At 33.4% G+C, this 18807-nt stretch overlaps 1 protein-coding gene across 1 annotated transcript; it reads left to right on the forward strand.

Annotated features, from left to right (window-relative positions):
- Positions 1-17523: 17523 nt before the first annotated feature.
- On the forward strand, positions 17524-18807 carry LOC145016865 (uncharacterized). The gene is made up of 3 exons (XM_078975041.1): positions 17524-17941; positions 18215-18403; positions 18497-18807. Exons 1-3 carry the CDS (start codon positions 17524-17526, stop codon positions 18805-18807), a joined length of 918 nt encoding a protein of 305 aa, XP_078831167.1.

Consider the following 18807-nt stretch of genomic DNA (forward strand, 5'->3'; position numbering starts at 1 on the left):
AACTATTTACTATAGTTTCTTTAGTTTTTTAAATGAAACTAAAATGTATATTTAAGTTAACATTGTTATGCCCAGAAACACCAATATGATTGAAGTCTTTATATATATATATATATATATATATATATATATATATATATATATATATATATATATATTTAAATATAACAATAACGTTGTTGTTAAATTTGATATAATAATTCATATACTAAATTAATATAATATATTGATTATTTTGAATTATATTATAATATGCATATGTATTACAACTTCATAATATTAATCGTTTGAATGACTTCTACCCGCGAGTTACATATGAATAAAATTAAAGATAATATATGATTTAATGTTATTTCTACTTGTTACTATTGTTAATTATTTTTTTAAAATTTATTTGTTTAATGTTTTAGTTTCTATTATTATAATTATTTAAAATATCAAACATTATTGTTTGATTTTAAAGGTAACAATATAATAATTTATATATAGTTATTTTTAACTATTGTTATTGTAAGCTATTTTAAGCTACTTAATTAAAAGCTCTTAATGATTATAAAACTATCTTTAGGAAATATTTTAGTTAAATTTAGATTATAATTTGGTTTTTGCATTTATCACTACAATTTATCACTTTTAACTATTAATAAAATATTCTTTGGTTATTTTAAGTGGAACTGAAATTTATATTTAAGTTGACATTGTAATGTTATATTTAAGTTAACAATTTAAGGATTTTGTCCAAACTGTTCAAAACTTGTAGCTTTAAACTGATAATGGTTTAGATATAACAACATATTAAATCTAATAAATTATGTATAATATATTAAAAGTTAAAGACATGGCTTTATAAGTAGAAGTTAATATATTATTTTAAAATTGAAATTTAGTTTATTTATGATTTCACTTTAGGTTTGATATTTATTTAACCTTATTAACCAACTTATAATCATTATTAGAAATGCACTATAATTTATCACTTATAACTATTTACAGAATATTATCTGTGTTGTTTATAACTAAAATTTATATTTTAGTTGACCCTATAATGTTATATTTATATTAATAATTTAAGTATTTTATACAAACTGTTAAAAAATTTTATCTTTAAAATAATAATTGTTATATCTAACAATATGTTAAAACTAATGAATTAAGTATAATATGTTAAAAGTTAAAAAACATAATATTATAACTAGAAGTAAATATATTATTTTAATATTGAAATTTAGTTTATGGAGTATATGATTACAATTTAGGTTTGATATTTATTTAACCTAATTAACCAAATTATAATTATTATTTGAAAGAAATTAAAAAGTTATGGGAGTTTCAAATGAATGTGGTGAAAGGAAAAATGCTTTCTTTATAAGTATATATATATATATATATATATATATATATATATATATATATATATATATATATATATATATATATATATATATAAAAGATTGGTCAAGTGCTTAAGTGTTTGGACAATGAAGGCTAGGAGTGTACCCCATGTCTCGAGTTTGAATCCCCTCCTCACATCTATGTTGGTTTTTATTTTTGAAGGCTTATACGCGCATCCCACATCACCCTTGTGTATAAATATCAACTTATGTCTTGTCTTATAGAATATATACCATTGGTTCTCTTTACATAGGTTTAGTTTTTTTTTTTTTTTTTTTTTTGATACTAAAGCTGGTTAGTTTGGGTTCGGTTTTAGGTCAAAACCAACCAATGCTCACCCCTACTATTAATAAAAGCTTCTTAATTAGTCAAAAGCCTTTAAAAAATTACGAGGTAGTACCATATCCAAATTAAAACAAAAAATTCCATTTTGCTTTTGTGCCTTACGTTTCAGCAATACCAATCCCTCTTCTTTTCTTTCTACTCCAACGACATCACAATCATTTCTCTTTCCCACTCCCTCTTTGATCTTCAACCACAGTCGTGTTATGAATAATACTTGATAAGTCCTCAAGTTAGTCGATAATAAGGAAATTATCTTATTTCCATTTTTAAATTTGGTAATTAGGATCTTATGTTTTTAAATTTGGTAATTAGGATTATTTAGTAATTAAATTGATTTTAGAGACTTTGCTTCCTTGTTACATTATTTTGTTTTTCCTTGACTAGTTCCTTCATGGTGTTATGTCGAGCAAAGGGGTCATTTGGATCAAACCCCTTGGGAACAAGATGGGGAGTAGGAAAGGAATCCAATTCTTGGCGCAATGTAGAACCAAAATCATTTAAACATCGTTAGGCTTTCCACAAATTAGAAGGATCGGAACCCAATCAACATATCGAACAAGAACATGTGCAAATAAAATTGGGATGAGATTGACAAAGGAGGTTACAATGGCGATTGGGTGCCTAGATTTGCCAAGATGGATATTTTGGGGTATGAGGGCAATGGTGACCCACTCGAATGGTTACAATAGTGTAAGGACTTCTTGGAAGAACATCAATAGAGGCTCGGATCCGCCAAACGACATTCTCCTTAGTGGGCCGGGGAAACAAGTGGTACCATAACTTGAGAAGGATGAGAAATCGTTTGAACTGGGTCTATTTTTTGGAAGAATGCAAAATTTGTTTCGGTCCGCCTATGTGCTTGAACCCCTTAGGGGAATTAACTTAACTTCAACAAGTCCTGATGGTAGAAGACTACTGCGAAAGCTTCAAATTGTTGTTGGGTTGGACGACAGGGGTCACACCTAAGCAAAGCATTTGGCACTTTTGTGTGGGTCTAATAAATGTGATAAGTTATGAGGTTAAATTTGTGAGACCCACAATTTTATACAATGTACTGAATCTATCAAGATAAATTAAGCTAAGGGTGGTAGAAACAGGACAACCAAAGGATTTCGGGCCTACAGGAAACCAAAATCGAGAGTCAACAGGAAAAGGGGCAGTTGGGAACTACAAAACTGAAACACTAAATCCGTCCTGGATAAAACTAACGGCTGCAGAAATGGCAGAGAGGCGGGTAAAAGGCTTTTGCTTCAATTGTGATGAAATATTATCGATTGGGCATAAATATGGCAAACTATTTTGCATCATGGTGGTTAAAGATAAGGTACACAATGCTAATGGGTTACTATTGAGATTGAGGACAAGCTCAATGCAGAGGAGGGGAGTAATGTTATGAATCACACTTGATGAGTCTTCAAGTTAGTCGATAATAAGGAAATTATCTTGTTTCCATTTTTAAACTAGGTAATTATGATCTTCCGTTTTTAAATTTTGTAATTTAGACCGTTTAGTATTTGATTTGATTTTAGAGTCTTTGTTCCCTTATTGTAGTATTTTGTTTATCTATATTTAAAAGGTATTCATTCATAGAATAGGATGCTGGAATTTTAAAATATTCAATAAAGTATTGTTAGTCAATAGCTTAGTTTAGTCACCTGAAAATAGGAGGCTAGGTTACAAAAGGATTTCACGACACCTTAAAGCAACAACACCGATCCTATCACAAGATCAAGGTCCCGAGCTATAACACGTCATCGCCGCCACCAACCTCTACTAGCACTTCCATCCCCAACGATATCACTGTTGTACACCTCCTCAAATTCATTGATTTTCCAGTTCTAGGTAATGTTTTTTTCCCTAAAAACAATCATTTAATAGATAGTTGCTTTATGTTGTTATTGTTGGAATGATTTTTTTTTCTAGAAATATGAATGTATGATGGTATTTTTTTTCTAGAAATATGAATATTTGATTGTATTTTTCCCCCTAAATCATATATTCAAATGTTGGGTTACTTGCTTAGATGCTTATGTTCTTTTATAGTGCTTAAAACTCTTAAGTGTTTATGGACTTCATCAACAAGAATGGCTTGGATCTTGAACAACATGTATGGATTGCATTAATTTGTTTATTATTATTATTATTATTATTATTATTATTATTATTATTATTATTATTATTAGGTGAATACTCATGCGTTGTACGGAATAAATTATATAGTTAACCTTTTAGTAAGCATATGTCATTGAAAATATTTTGTCATTTATATTAACAAAAAAATAATAATTATTACATTTAGACATTTAGTTAATGTAACATTATAACTAATTTAAACAATAGATAATATAACATTTACTAAAATCGAATTATTTAATTGTATTTACTCACGCTTTACGTGTGTATAAAATTAGTTATATTTCTTAACTATTTTAATTATCTAATGTAATGATTTATTAACTTTAATAATAATTGATGACATTTTAATTTCATCATGATGATTATTTAAATCATCAATTATTGTTTGTGATGTAATTTAATTTAATTTATAACTTTATTTTATTCTAACTATTATTATTATAAATTAATTTTAAAAAAACCTAACTGAATTTCAGTTATTATAAAAATTGTTTTTGGAAAACTTTTAGTTAATTTTACTTTTAGATTTATGTTCTTTTACGTTTATTATATTAAATATTTTCCTTTTAACTCTTCTACAAAGTATACATCGAGGTTTTTTTTTTTTTTTTTTTTTTTTTTTTTTTTTTAAGTTTATTTGATATTTTACTTTAGATTTTAAATTTTACACTATATTTTTAAGTTTGTTTGATATATTAATTTAGGTAATGTATTTAATACTATATTGGAGTTATTGATTATTTAATAAGTCTTCCATTTATGATAATATTTATAATTAATAATTGATGCGGTGAAACCAAAAATGTTTTATTTATAACTATATTATTATTATTATTATTATTATTATTATTATTACGATTATTTATTTCTTTTTACCTTGGTTTCAGGGGCCTAGCTAATATAAGGCAAGAGTGGCCTTTGGCCTACCCATAAAAAATTAAGGTTATATATATATATATATATATATATATATATATATATATATATATATATATATATATATATATATATATGTGTGTGTGTGTGTGTGTGTGTGTGTGTGTGTTAAATAAAAGGAATTAGGGTTGTGATATTGTCTATTCCACTCAAAACTTGAAATTAGTAGAAAAGAATACATTATTATCTATGTTGATTAGCCTTAATTTTAGATTATGTTAATGATGTAAGACAACACGTGTGCAACTTAGAATAAACAATTTAGTTAATAATGCATATATAGTTATATTTTGCTATCGTTTGAAAATTTTTTCACTCATTCATATTTTATATATTATTTGGTCTACCTTAAAATAAAACCCTGGCTAGTTTGTTGACAATTAAAAGTTTATAAATTAAAAACTATTGAGTCACTTGAGTTTTTTTTTTTTTTTTTTTTTTTTTTTTTTACATTATAAAATATGGAATGCATACCCTATGTTCTATTTAGTGTAAAAAAATGTGCTTATTGCTATAAAGAGTAGTGTTGTACTTCCGGTCATTAGATTATTATAGTATTATAGTTCCTATTTCAACCCAATTAGAATTTTTGAATTGTTTATACTTTTTAAAGTACAATGTCTTAATATGGAAAATATAGAATTACAATGTTGTAATTGAAAGAAATGTTACTAAAGGGTAAAATTGTTATTTTATCATTCAACCCATACAATTTAGAGGTTCCAACAAATAGGATGTTAAAAATTCAGAATTTAAAAATATATATTCTTTTAAAAATTCAAACTTCTTAAAAATCTAGATATTAAAAATTCAAATCCTCTCAAATAGTATCTTAGCCTTCGAAAGGGAACACAAAGAAGATTTTCAAAATCAACTAAATTGATAGCATTGTAAAATACAAGTCGGTTGAGGAACTGGTACATAATTACCAATATTATTTGTAGATGTTGAACTAGATGGTGTTTTCCTTTCAGAAGACGTTAAACTTGAGGGTTGAAATCGGATTGATATGTTTATTGTTTTTCCAACCCAACATATTTCCTAAACAAGTTAAACCCAAGTTGATATGTTTAAATTTTCACAAAAAAACCCTTCAAAATCAAATAAAATATATACATTTTAAAGTTATAATAATTATTCAGTTTTGAAAATTATACAACAATAACTGTATAGGTCCATAACACAAACACAAATAAATGTTTACAAACATAAAATATTAAAATTATTTAATTTCTAAAATTTTACGCAACTCGACTCTCACTTTTAACAACTTGAATTCTCCATGGTTTTTTATAAATAAAAAATAATCAAAATATAATTATCAACTAAATAATAATATTAAATAAATATAAATTAAAAAATATTTAAAAATTTTAAACGGGTTGACGTTGTAAACATGATAGAGATTTCACCCTATCCCAACTCATTTACTTAAACAGGCTAGACTAGTTGACCGAGTTAATACTTGCTATTTATTAAGTTGGGTGCGGATTGGGTTCACGGATGCAGGTTGGAATTGCCACTGCTATGGTCTACGTTGTTGAAGTATTTTTTGCATTTATCTATTTAAAAAATTTCACCTAACAATTAATTAACTAACTTTATTGTTCCAAACGTAAAAAAAAATAATAATAATAAATAAATAAATAAAGTATCCAAACTACAAGTAACAAGTAGAGACATGAAATTGAAAATGTCCCACTCCTTCACTTCACTGTATTCAAATTTCCAAATAGAGCTTGAAAAGCTCATCCATTCAAAATTGAAGCCCATAATTCATAAAGAAAGTTAATAATGTAAGTAGAAGTCTATAACATCATAAAGTTAGAAGTTATGGTTTACAGTATTAAAACATAAAATCTTAAAACTAGGTTCAAAAATTATCTATATAGGAAAAGGTGAAGACAAAGACAACACAAACTATTGAGTTAGTGAAAGTTCTTGTCTTGTAACTATGTATAAAGGAATGGAGACACAGAGAAGATGTGATTTCTTTATACTTCTTTGTTGGAGTTAATGTCGTGGGGTGTGAAAGAGAAGCACAAGTGAAATACAGTCTATATATATATATATATATATATATATATATATATATATATATATATATATATATATATATATATATATATATATATATATATATATATATATAGAAAAGTGAATATACCCTTAAGGGTATATAAGCATAGGTACCAAAATACACCATAATACGTCGTTTTGTTTGATATATTCATTATAATGTTCTTAAACTTCAACCCCTAAGTTGATTTAATTTCAAGATTTTCGAAATTTTACTATTATCTTTCTCTTATGTCACATCTTTTTGTCAAACACCTATTAAGTTATATTTATTGTAGTTGAAAATGAAAATTAAGAGAAAATAAATGTGTAATTTATAAAAATCATGGAAGTAAATCAATTTGGAAGTTAAATTATAAGAACATTGAACAATTATGATGTAATATGATACAAAACGACGTAGTATGGTGAGTTTGAGTACCTAATCTTATATATCCTTAAATGTATATTCACTTTTCCCATATATATATATATATATATATATATATATATATATATATATATATATATATATATATATATATATATATATATATATATATATATATATATATATATTTCTTTTGTTTCTGTTCACCAAAGGCAGCGTACAGGGGAAACAACGAAAGACTTGGAGTATTGGACATAGATTAAGAAGTTGGGCTTCGTATTCCGATGTATTTAAAGTGAATAGGGGAGATTTCCTTAATAAACTTTTTATATGAAACGAATAAAAAGCAAACGAAAGTTGTTACCTATTCGATGTCCTCAACCACAATATAGTTTCTCCTCAATGGCTTAATCACTTGCTTTATTACATGGGCTATCGAGCTATAAATACATCGGAATACAAAGCCCAACTTCCTAATCTATGTCCAATACTCCAAGTCTTTCGTTGTTTCCCCTGTACGCTGCCTTTGGTGAACAGAAACAAAAGAAATATATATATATATATATATATATATATATATATATATATATATATATATATATATATATATATATATATATATATATATATATATATATGACAAGTCAGGCGAACCACTAGTACACATCATTCACGAAGCCGATCTATAAGGGGTATAAGGAAATTGCCTATAAAATGGTGATTGAATATGTTTCCACCCTCACCCACTACTTCCTTGATTGGTGGAGGGTCGTTAGCCGAACGGGTTTGATAGGATACTTGATCATCATTAATAAGTATAACGAACTATAAAGTAACTAAATACATTTTTACAAAAAATTCTCATTCTTAGTTACTTTAGGAAAAATATGAAATTCTATGCTAACTCATGAAATTACACTGTGCACCTTATTGGTCGTTAGTGGAGTGTGTGTGGTTAACCGACACACTAATATGGGCTAATAATGTTGATGATGGGTATCTTATAAATTATCATTGATTAATGGAGCGCGTGTGACTAACCGACACATTTAAATGAGATGTTAAATGACATCGAGAGTACCAACTTAATTTGCATGGTTATTCACATCTTGTTTGTGATCCTCAGTATCTCAGTCACAAATAGAAGAGCATAATCGAGATTAAACATGTCATTGAAAAGTTCAATGATTCACAAAACATCTAGGAATTTCATTTAAAACTTAATTTGTTAAAATTTCAATGATGAAGTTAGTAAATAGTTATTTACCTACCTTTATGTAATTTGCAATTAGATTACGGCATCCCTTTCTAAGTTGTAAATTATTTAGTTGTATCCTAGCCTTGATATTTCATTTGGGTGTTATATTGAGGAATTTTTCTTATCTAACTAAAACTTTCCTTTCTTTTCTTCCAGATGTCTACTCCTACCGATGCTTCTAGTTCCTCCCCCTCAACCAAAAACAACTTCTCTCTTTTTAACATTTATGCAAAGGTGCAATTGGACAACACCAACTACAATGATTGGATGCGCATTATAAAGATGGCGCTTTGCTTTGAGTATAAGGAATATGTCCTCGAAAAGCCACTCGATGACATCGATGAAATGAAGGCCACTTCTGAAGAGATAGCTGCCTATTAAAAACACTACACGGATGCAATGAAAGTTTCATGCATCATGGAGGATACTATGACCCTAGAATTACAAAGACATTATGCAGATTATTGGTCGTACGAGATGAACAAGGACCTTATGGAAAAGTTCCATAAACGATCTCGTCAAGAAAAGTATGAGGTGGTAAAGTCCCTCATGACATGCAAGACGAAGGATGGTGAATCTGTGAGTAACTACGGTTCAATAATGAAAAGATACGTGGATAGACTTATCAAACTAAATGTGAATTTTGATGAAGAGTTGGAAACTACTTTGTCACAACTGCATAAGCTCCTTAGAATACCTAAGGTAGGAATGGAGGGAAAAAGTGTTTCCTCCTCACCTGCTACTGCTTGCCTGCTCCTTTTTTGGCCATTAGTTAAGGGAAGGGATAAAGTGCAAAGACCCTCCCAAGCATATCTGGAAGGGAAAGTCCTAAGTTGGGTTATCCAGTAATGGAAGAAAACGAAAGTCCCGTTCTGTTGCTCCCTCTGTTTCCAACCCAAAGAAGGCCACTTTCTTGTACTATAACAAAAAGGGGCATTAGAAACGAAGTTGCCCGAAATACTTGCAAGTTATCAAGGATGGCAAGGTGAAGCCAACCTCAGCAAGTATTTACACTATCCTATCTAAAAACTCATCATATTCTCATTCTTGGGTCCTTGATAAAGGATGTGGTTTTCACATTTGTTCTGATTTGTAGGGGCTATGAAGAAGTGAAAACGTGGAGCATGGGAGAATGAGCTTGATCATGGGAAATAGGGGATCGTCACTAGTTACCAAGATTCGAGTTTATAACTTAGTTATTAGTAGTGTTGTGTTTAGATTTAAATAATTGTTACTACTCGTCAGAAATGACATGAAACATCACTTCATTTCATGCTTTTAGCAGACAAGGTTTTAGATATTCTTTTTATAATGAGAATAGATCTATTTATGCTTATAAAAAGGGTGTATTTTATTTTGAAGCCTTACCTTTTGATGGTGTGTATGAAATTGTGATTGTTGTAGACAATTTAGGAAATAGTGTTCTACAAATTGATTCATGTAATGGTTTAGACAAAGCATGTTTGTGGCATTGTTGTCTTGGACACGTCAACAAGAAACACATTGCCCAACTCCAAAAGGATGGAGTGTTGGAATCATTTGACTTAAGGAAAGATGATACATGCGAGTCTTGTTTGCTAGGTAAGATGACAAAATCACCTTTTGAAACATCCCAAAAGTACGGTCAAATAATTTCATTTTTCAGTCATTAATAAAACCATACATATCATCATCTAGTAAACATCATATTAAAATATCATCTCAAATATCATAGTGAAATATCCCATGCTATAATATTGTGGTGTGTGCCATGCGATCATCCCGAGCCATTCCCTTAGCTAGCAGAAGTACCTGAAACCAAAACTAAAAATTGTAAGCACAAAGTTTAGTGAGCTCCCCCAAACTACCACATACCATACACATGACATATAACATATGACATAAACTTTGGGACTTCTCCCAGCTGCATCGGGACCAACCCGACATCAAACTCCTGCCCGACATCGGGCTCACCCCGGCATCAAACCACGTCCTGCATCAGGCTTTCCCCAGCATCAGGCTTACCCCTCATACATACAACATATCATATATCATAAACACATAACATAAGCATATAACATACATCGGGCTTACCTTGAGATTGAACCGAAGCTTAGAACACATAACACATAACATATAAGCTAACATGCATCGGGCTTGCCCCGACATCGGACCTAGGCCGAAACACATAACACATAACAAGCATGAATCAGAAAAGACATCAATCATACATATACACTTCTCGGGACCGCCCTGGCATCAGACCGCAGTCCGAAACACATAATCTGCATCAGGTTACCCCTGACATCGGACCGAAGCACGGTATACACTAACATACATAAACGGGCCGAAATTGGTTCCTTCGACCCGTTCCTACTGGAGGAAAACTCATCTCACACTGTTGAAGTCCTGCTGACAAAAGCCTAGCCGCTGGATGACAGATTCCCGAATCTGTCAACATCAAAATAACACCCAATTAATAATTGGGTTCTAACATATATCCATAATTCCATGCTTGGGGTAAAAGACTACTTTACCCTTATCTTAGCTTGACTCAAGCCCAAGGCCCAATCCAAAGGCCCAAAAGTCTAATAATGAACCAAGGCCCAACTATGGCCCAATTTTTCAAATTGGGCCCAAACATTTACATGGTACTACCCTAAGGTCCTACCATTTATTCTTGGTCTAACACTTGGTATTTTAATGGTCCAATATCTCATAATCATTAAAGCCCAGTTATGATCCATCTATGGCCCAATTTTCCCAATTGGGCCTACGCCTGTCCAATGGGCCTTATCGTAAAGCCAATCCAATTATTCTAGTCCATTTACTTATTAATAGTTGACCCATCAAGAGTCCATGCATCTAGGCCCAACAGAAAGACCCAACTCTAAACCCAACACAATTAGGGTTTTCACATGAAATGACGAGTAGGGTTAAGTGTTTCCCACTTAACCCATTAAAGACTTAGTCCATTAAGTCCATCAATCTGTCGGGTCAATCATGTAGTGTGGTCGTCTTAATTCGTAATCCCAATCCGGTCATCCACTAATTACAATTTTTACACCACAGTAAACACACACACAACAAGGTAAACACATACACATAACCACCCTTGTGGTGGCCGGTAGTGGTACATGGCGGCAGACACCACCTAATGGTGGTGGTGGTGGCATTTTCTCGATTTTTCCAACTAAATAAACCACACTACAATAGAAAACACACCCACACACTTGCTTTTCCCGAAACATGAACACATCCACCCTCTTGGTGGCATTTGGCGACGGCAGAATCACGGAGAGGCGGCAACGATAGTGATTTTGCGATGACAACCACCACCTCACAGGGTGGCGGTGGTTTCTCTTGATCCCTAGTCGAGCAACCACATGTACACACTCATAAACACAATTTGAAGACATAGAAATCTCCATCTCATCTACTACGGGTGGTCGGCGACGATCGAAAAACCCAGAAACGGCAACCAAAATCCACCGTCGATCCCAGTTGACGTACACGACATCAAACCACATAAGAATGAAGGATAAGATGTAGGTCAGTGGTGATGATCCTACCGAGAGCTCCCTGTTTGCTCATGACTCGCATAGTGACGAACGCAACTGACTTCCTCGGTTTCAACGTTTCTCCAGTGCATGTGATGTCTCCAACCTTAAAGATGTTATGGAGTTTAGACGGCGAAGGAGCGATGGCAATGGGATACCCTGACTGATTGGAACAGTGAACGAAGGGGATGGTGGCGACTGACTTCACGCATGGCGGCTGGTATAATTAGGGTTAGAGTTAGAATGGCGAGGATGGCAGGTTATAAACCCCGTCCATTTCAAAATCTTTTGCGTATTTATAAGTCTGGTCCCTCTGCATAGAATCTTTTCAAATTAAGCCCAAAACTTACCCCTTTGCCCCTGATTCCATAAATTCATTTCATTTTAGGTCTAGAAGCTACCAAACAGCCCCTCCTCTACAAATTATTTTCAACTGAAGTCCATATATTACCATTCATCACCTTAGCCTCCAAAATCTCTTCAAATTAAGTCCCCATAATTTACCAAGCAGTCCCTACCTTCATAAATATTTGCAATCCACTCTGGAACTTACACTTTTAACCCCCAACTTCTAAAATTGTAACAATTAACCCTCGATACCAACACCTTGCTATATTACTATTTGATTTTAGGGCTACTATTATTCATGAAATTGTCTATTTATTTATTTAATAAACGGGATGTTACACCTTTCACTGGTTCTTGTGAAAGAGGTGAACGATTGTTGGATGCCATACACACAGATGTTTATGGGCCCTTCAGATCACCACAAGGGATACAAATCAGTTCGATTTGACTTTTATTGACGATCATAGTAGATATGGTTATATCTAATTAATCAAGCGTAAGTCAAAAATCTTTGAAAAGTTCAAAGAACTCAAACAAGAAGTCGAGAATCAATTAGACAGGAAGATAAAGATGCTTAGATCTGATAGAGGCGGTGAGTATCTTAGTATCAAGTTCCACGACTACCTCAAGGTATGTGGCATAGTTTCAAAAGTGACTCTTTCTAGAACATCAGAACTTAATGGTGTAGCTAAGAGGCGTAATCGGACCTTGTTGGACATGGTTCGTTCCATGATGAGCCGAGTATCACTTCCGATTTCTTTTCTAGGGGTATGCCTTAGAGACTGCTACCTACATTCTTAATCTTGTCCCAACAAAAAAAGGTTGCCAAAACACCTTACAAAATGTGGACTGGGAATGTTCCCTCATTAGGATACATCAATGTTTAGGGGTTTGAAGCTTTCGTTAGACGAGAGACTCAAGACAAGATTGAACCTAGAAGTGGGAAATATTTTTTCATCGGCTATCCATAGAAGTCCTTAAACTATTTGTTCTAGAAAACTAGTGAGAACGTGGTCTTCATAGCATGAAGAGGAGTCGTTTGAGATATATATATATATATATATATATATATATATAGAGAGAGAGAGAGAGAGAGAGAGATCATATAAAAATAGGACAGTGAGAGTACAATTGATCTTGAAGAGATTTCAGAGGCAAATGATGAATGAACCTCTGAAAATACTAGCACTCAACCCGAGGAAGAAATTCCAGTTGAACCTATTGACAAGTCATTACCTCTTAGGCATCTGGTAGGGTTAGCATTCCACTTGTGTTGTATGGTTTCTATATAACGACAGAAGGTGATATGTTTATTAGCGTTTGTACACTGGTAAATTTGGATGAACCTACTAGCTACAAGAAAGCAATGGTATGTGCTGATTTTGCCAAGAGGAAAGAGGCAATGGACAGCAAGATCAATTCCATGTATGGGTACACAATTTCAAAGATCTATTGGTGGCGAAGGGATTTACTCAAACCCTAGGGGTTAACTATGATGAGACCTTCTAACCACTAGCTAAGATAAAGTCTATTAGGGTAATGTTTTCCATAGCTGTGTTTTATGATTATGAAATATGGCAGATAGATGTCAAAAACGCTTTCCTTGATATGTAGTAGGCTGAAGATGTTTACAAGAGACATCCAGATGGTTTTGTAGATGCAAAGTACCCCAATAAAGTGTGTAAGTTTGAGAAATCAATATATGGATTAAAACAAGCTTCTCGTAGATGGAATCTTTGCTTTGACAAGAAAGTAAAAGAGTTTGGTTTCTCTAGAAGTGAAGATGAATATTGTATTTATGTCAAAGCTAGTTGGAGTATAGTAACCTTCCTGGTATTGTATGTTGATGCCATACTTATTATATGAAATGACGGTCCAACCTTGCTAAGGGTTATGTCCTGGTTTGGAAAGTGTTTTGCTATGAAGGATCCAAGTGAGGCTGCTTATATTCTAGGAATAAGGATTTTGAGAAATAGGAGTAAAAGGATAATTGGACTTAGTCAATGTACATACTTGGATAAAGTACTAAAACATTTTAGTATGGAAAATTCCAAGAAATGAGAATTGCCAATACAGAGTAATACCAAACTGAGTAAGACTCAGAGACCGAGTATCGATGTCGAGATAGCAGAAATGATTAGAGTTCCATATGCTTGCTATGACATGTACTCGTACTAATATGGCTTTTGCTTTGAGCATGGGTAGTCATTATCAGGGAAATTTGTGTATAACTCATTGGTGTAACACCTCGATTTCATAAATGTGGAACTTGAGAAACTTATGCACATCATAGGGCCTACTCGATGAGTCGGTTGGCTCCAACTCGTTGTGTAGGAGTTGGACAGGATGCACAGGTTATGAAGTCTACTCGTTGAGTTGGAGAGCTGGACTCGACGAGTTGAGGCTGTTTAGTGAAAACCCTAATTTTTGGGTCTTTACACACTATTGTAGCCTCCCTCATTGTCATTTCATCCAGAGAAAACCCTAGAACGAGCTTGGTATCCTCTTGTGTATGTTTGAGAGCTTAAAAGGGTGACTTTTAGGGAGTTTTGGAATGAGAATTGGAGATTTAGAAGCTTGGATCACGAAGGTGGTTGTACATCCATCAACTTCTATGTATTGGCGACCAAACTTAGGTATAAAGCCAATACCTTGACCTCTTTTTACTTAGATATTGTTTTGGGAGTGTTAATGGCCATTTTAGGGCATAATGGAGTCACTTTCAGGTTTGAGCTTGTCATAAGGACATGGTTTCAGATCTGGACTCCTCTAGGCCCCTACAGTAATAAGGCCATCAACTTTATCAACTTGGGCCCTTCTCCATGCCTTAAATCCCTTATTGATCATAGTTTTAGGTGTTCTAGCCTCATGAGGCCTCTCATGTACGTAAAGTGAGAAACTTTACGTGGTAACTTCATCTAGGAGGTTAGATCTGGAGTTCGAAGCACTAGAATCTACTGAAATGATAAATTGAAGATGGACTAGACGAGTTGGAGGACCCAACTCGACGAGTTGAGTTGGTTGTACTTGTCCTGAGATTTAGAGTAAACTCGCCGAGTTGAGGGGACTACTCGATGAGTAGTTGGCGCCTTATTCGGTGTTTTGGACTCTGCATGGACTCAATGAGTTGGTAAGACAACTCGACAAGTTGACCCAAGATTTCTTGATTTCTGAGAGCAGAGGGAACTCGAAGAGTCGCATAGATGCACTAGACGAGTTGAGTCAACATTGGGCTATTGACTTGAGTGCTAACTTCTATTGACTTTTAGGGTTTGGTCAACTGTGGACCGTAGAGACAATGGAAGGGTAAACTGGTCTTTTCACCCTCTCTAAGATTTAGTAGAGTAGTTAGCTTAACAATTATATAATTGTTAAGTAGAGATAATTGTGATATGTGTAAGCGGATTTTAGATCAGGAGCCCAAGTCTAGGTTACACTGCTTTATTTTGCTAGGTGAGTCTTCTCACTATACTTACCTTAGTGGTAATAGTGTATGGCCGAAGGGTCTTATCTGAGTTATCGATCGGAGGGTCTTGTATGCTTATACTGAGTTATGTGATATCATGCATTATGTCTTTATCATTTATGTTGTATATTATTCTATGCTTTATTGAGTTAGGACTGGAGGGTCAAACCCGAGTTATGAGACCGGAGGGTCTTTACTGAGACACATTGACCGGGGGGTCTTTATCGAGATATAACCATTAGAGGCTAATGATATGTGTGCGGTATTTTGGGAAACTCACTAAGCTTCATGCTTAACGTGTTGTGTGATATATGTTTCAGGTACTTCTTAGGATCGCATGAAGGCACCGACTTGATTGTACACACCTGTTCGAGATTATGAATGACGATTCCAGGATATTATCAGTTATTTTATTGAGTTTTCTTTTTGACAATTGATACATTATGATTTTTAAGAAAATGTTATATTGAGTTTTATGTGATTTAAAAATGAAAATTTTGTTTGAAAATTTACAATGTTACAAGTTGGTATTAGAGCCTTGGTCTATGGGATCCGGATGTACCCTCGGGTATGTCTGGAGTCAAAAAGATAGGATTTCCGTGTGTTGTAGGTTGGGAAAGATGAAGAAAAAGAAGAGACAAAAATTGATGTGACAGTGGGTTCGGTGGGTTGGGAGGGAACGACTCCCTCGTCCTTTACAAGAAAATAACCATTAGTAAGGTATCATGCTACCCTAAACCCTAACAGTCGATTGTGCAATCTTTTCTTCTCTTTCTCGTTTGGTCTATTCTTCTGTTTCTCTACTCCATGTTCGAAAATGCCAGGAGACGAACGTCCCTCAACAACAACCCCTCACAAAGCTTATGCCATAATCAATATGGCAATATCAAAACATATGCACCTCTCATTCTCGATCTTACTACATACAACTATAAGCCATGGAGATTAATATTCATTTTGTTCATGATCGATCTTACTACACGCAACTTATTGTGTGTTATACTTGGCTTGTTGGTTTTTGACAAACCTGCAACCTGTGTTTAGAAATGAAATAGTAGCAAAAGAAAACAGAGCACAAAATACTTAAAGCTTATAGCTTTCATTCATTGATTTGACAGAAGAGGTGATAACCTCAACGTACACACAAACAAACTATTTAAGCTCAAAGAGTGCTAAAAAAACTGCAACTACCCCTAGTGACATAAGAATCAGACTCAACAACCCACATGACTTTGAATTATTCAAAACACAAAAAACATGACATAAAACAATTTAAAACAATTTATGAATTACTCCATCATTTTCCTCCTTAATTCATAAATCATATCTTAATTTATAAATTGTTTTATGTCATGTTTTTTGTGTTTTGAATAATTCAAAGCCATGTGGGCTATTGAGTTCGAGTCTTATGCTACTAGGGGTAATTGCAGTTTTTTTAGCACTCTTGGAGCTTAAATAGTTTGTTTGTGTTTACATTGAGGTTATCACCTCTTCTTTCAAATAAGTGAATAAAAGCTATAAGCTTTAAGCATTTTGTGCTCTGTTTTCTTTTTCTACTGTTTCATTGCCAAACACATGTTGCAGGTTTGTGAAAAACCAACATTTGGTATCAGTGCATACCTGGTATATGCCCTAGTATCAACCTCAAAAAGAAATGGCAGGAAACAATGGTAATGGCGATAAAGATGGGCAAATCACCCTGCACTATCCGATGTTGACAAGAAGCAATTACAGTGCATGCGCAATTAAGATGAGGGTTTTTATGTTGGCTCAAGGTGTTTGGGATGCTGTAGAACCGAAAACATCCAACACTCTTGTTGAAGCAAAGAAGGATAATATGGCATTAGCTGCCATTTATCAAGGAATACCTAAAAATTTGCTCATGACATTGGCAGAGAAGAAGACTGCCAAAGAAGCTTGGGAAGCCCTCAAAATTATGTTTGTAGGGGCAGATAGAGTGAAGGTTGCCAGAATTCAGACACTCAAGGATGAACTCGAAGCCATAAGCATGAAAAAGACGGAGAGTGTTGATGATTTCACCAGAAAAGTAATCAACACAGTCAGCACATTACGTAAGTTGTGAGACAGGGTAGAAGAATCTCAAGTGGTGAAGAAGTTACTTAGGGTGATTTCGTCCAAATTCCTTCGGATTGCCTTGACACTCGAGCAATTTGGAGATTTGGAATCAAGGTCCGTTGAAGAGGTGATCGGAAGACTAAAGGCATATGAAGAACACATGAAGAATTCAGGGGAAAGTGACGATCGAAAACTCCTATTAACTCACAAAGAATGGTCCGATTTAAAAAAGAAGTCAGAGGGTGACTCAAAGCAAAGATCCAATTGAGGTGGATTTGGTGGTTCTCGTGGTGGTCGTGGTAGAGGTAGAGGAAGAAACGAAGGAGGCCATGGTGGTGGTGGTGGCAGAGGCGGAACACATCACCACAAGGAAAGAAATCCCAACGCATTGAGTAGTCATGATAAGAGTGACATTCAGTGCTATAACTGCGAAGAGTATGGGCATTATGCATCCGAATGTAAGAACCCACGAAAGGAATGAAGCCACGAGAATAAACTGGTCCAAGAGCATCACGATAATGAGCCTGACCTGTTTCTGTCAACATGTGAAGATGAGAGCTTAGTATTTCTGAATGAAGAAAAGCTCAGTCCCCAATTGAGAACCCATGGTAATCCAAAGAAGTCATCTTGCACATGGTACCTGGATACATGTGCTAGTAACCATATGACTGGAGACAAAACCAAATTCAGAAGTTTGAATGAATCAATTCATGGTTTTGTGAAGTTTGGGAATGAATCAAAAGTGGGAATTGAAGGAAAGGGCTCTATAGTCTTTAAATGCAAGGATGGTGGGTGTCCAAAATTGAATGATGTATACTATATACCTGATTTATGTAGCAACATCATCAATATGGGTCAATAA

Source organism: Lactuca saligna, chromosome 9 (assembly GCF_052625555.1).
Source record: "Lactuca saligna cultivar CGN05327 chromosome 9, ASM5262555v1, whole genome shotgun sequence".
In the NCBI taxonomy this organism is placed as follows: Eukaryota; Viridiplantae; Streptophyta; class Magnoliopsida; order Asterales; family Asteraceae; genus Lactuca; species Lactuca saligna.

Coding starts and splice junctions, on each gene's coding strand:
- LOC145016865 (XM_078975041.1), top strand. CDS start 17,524: ATGGCAGGAAACAATGGTAATGGCGATAAAGATGGGCAAATCACCCTG. Junction 17,942..18,214: donor CAACACAGTCAGCACATTAC/GTAAGTTGTGAG, acceptor GATCCAATTGAG/GTGGATTTGGTGGTTCTCGT. Junction 18,404..18,496: donor TGGGCATTATGCATCCGAAT/GTAAGAACCCAC, acceptor CAACATGTGAAG/ATGAGAGCTTAGTATTTCTG.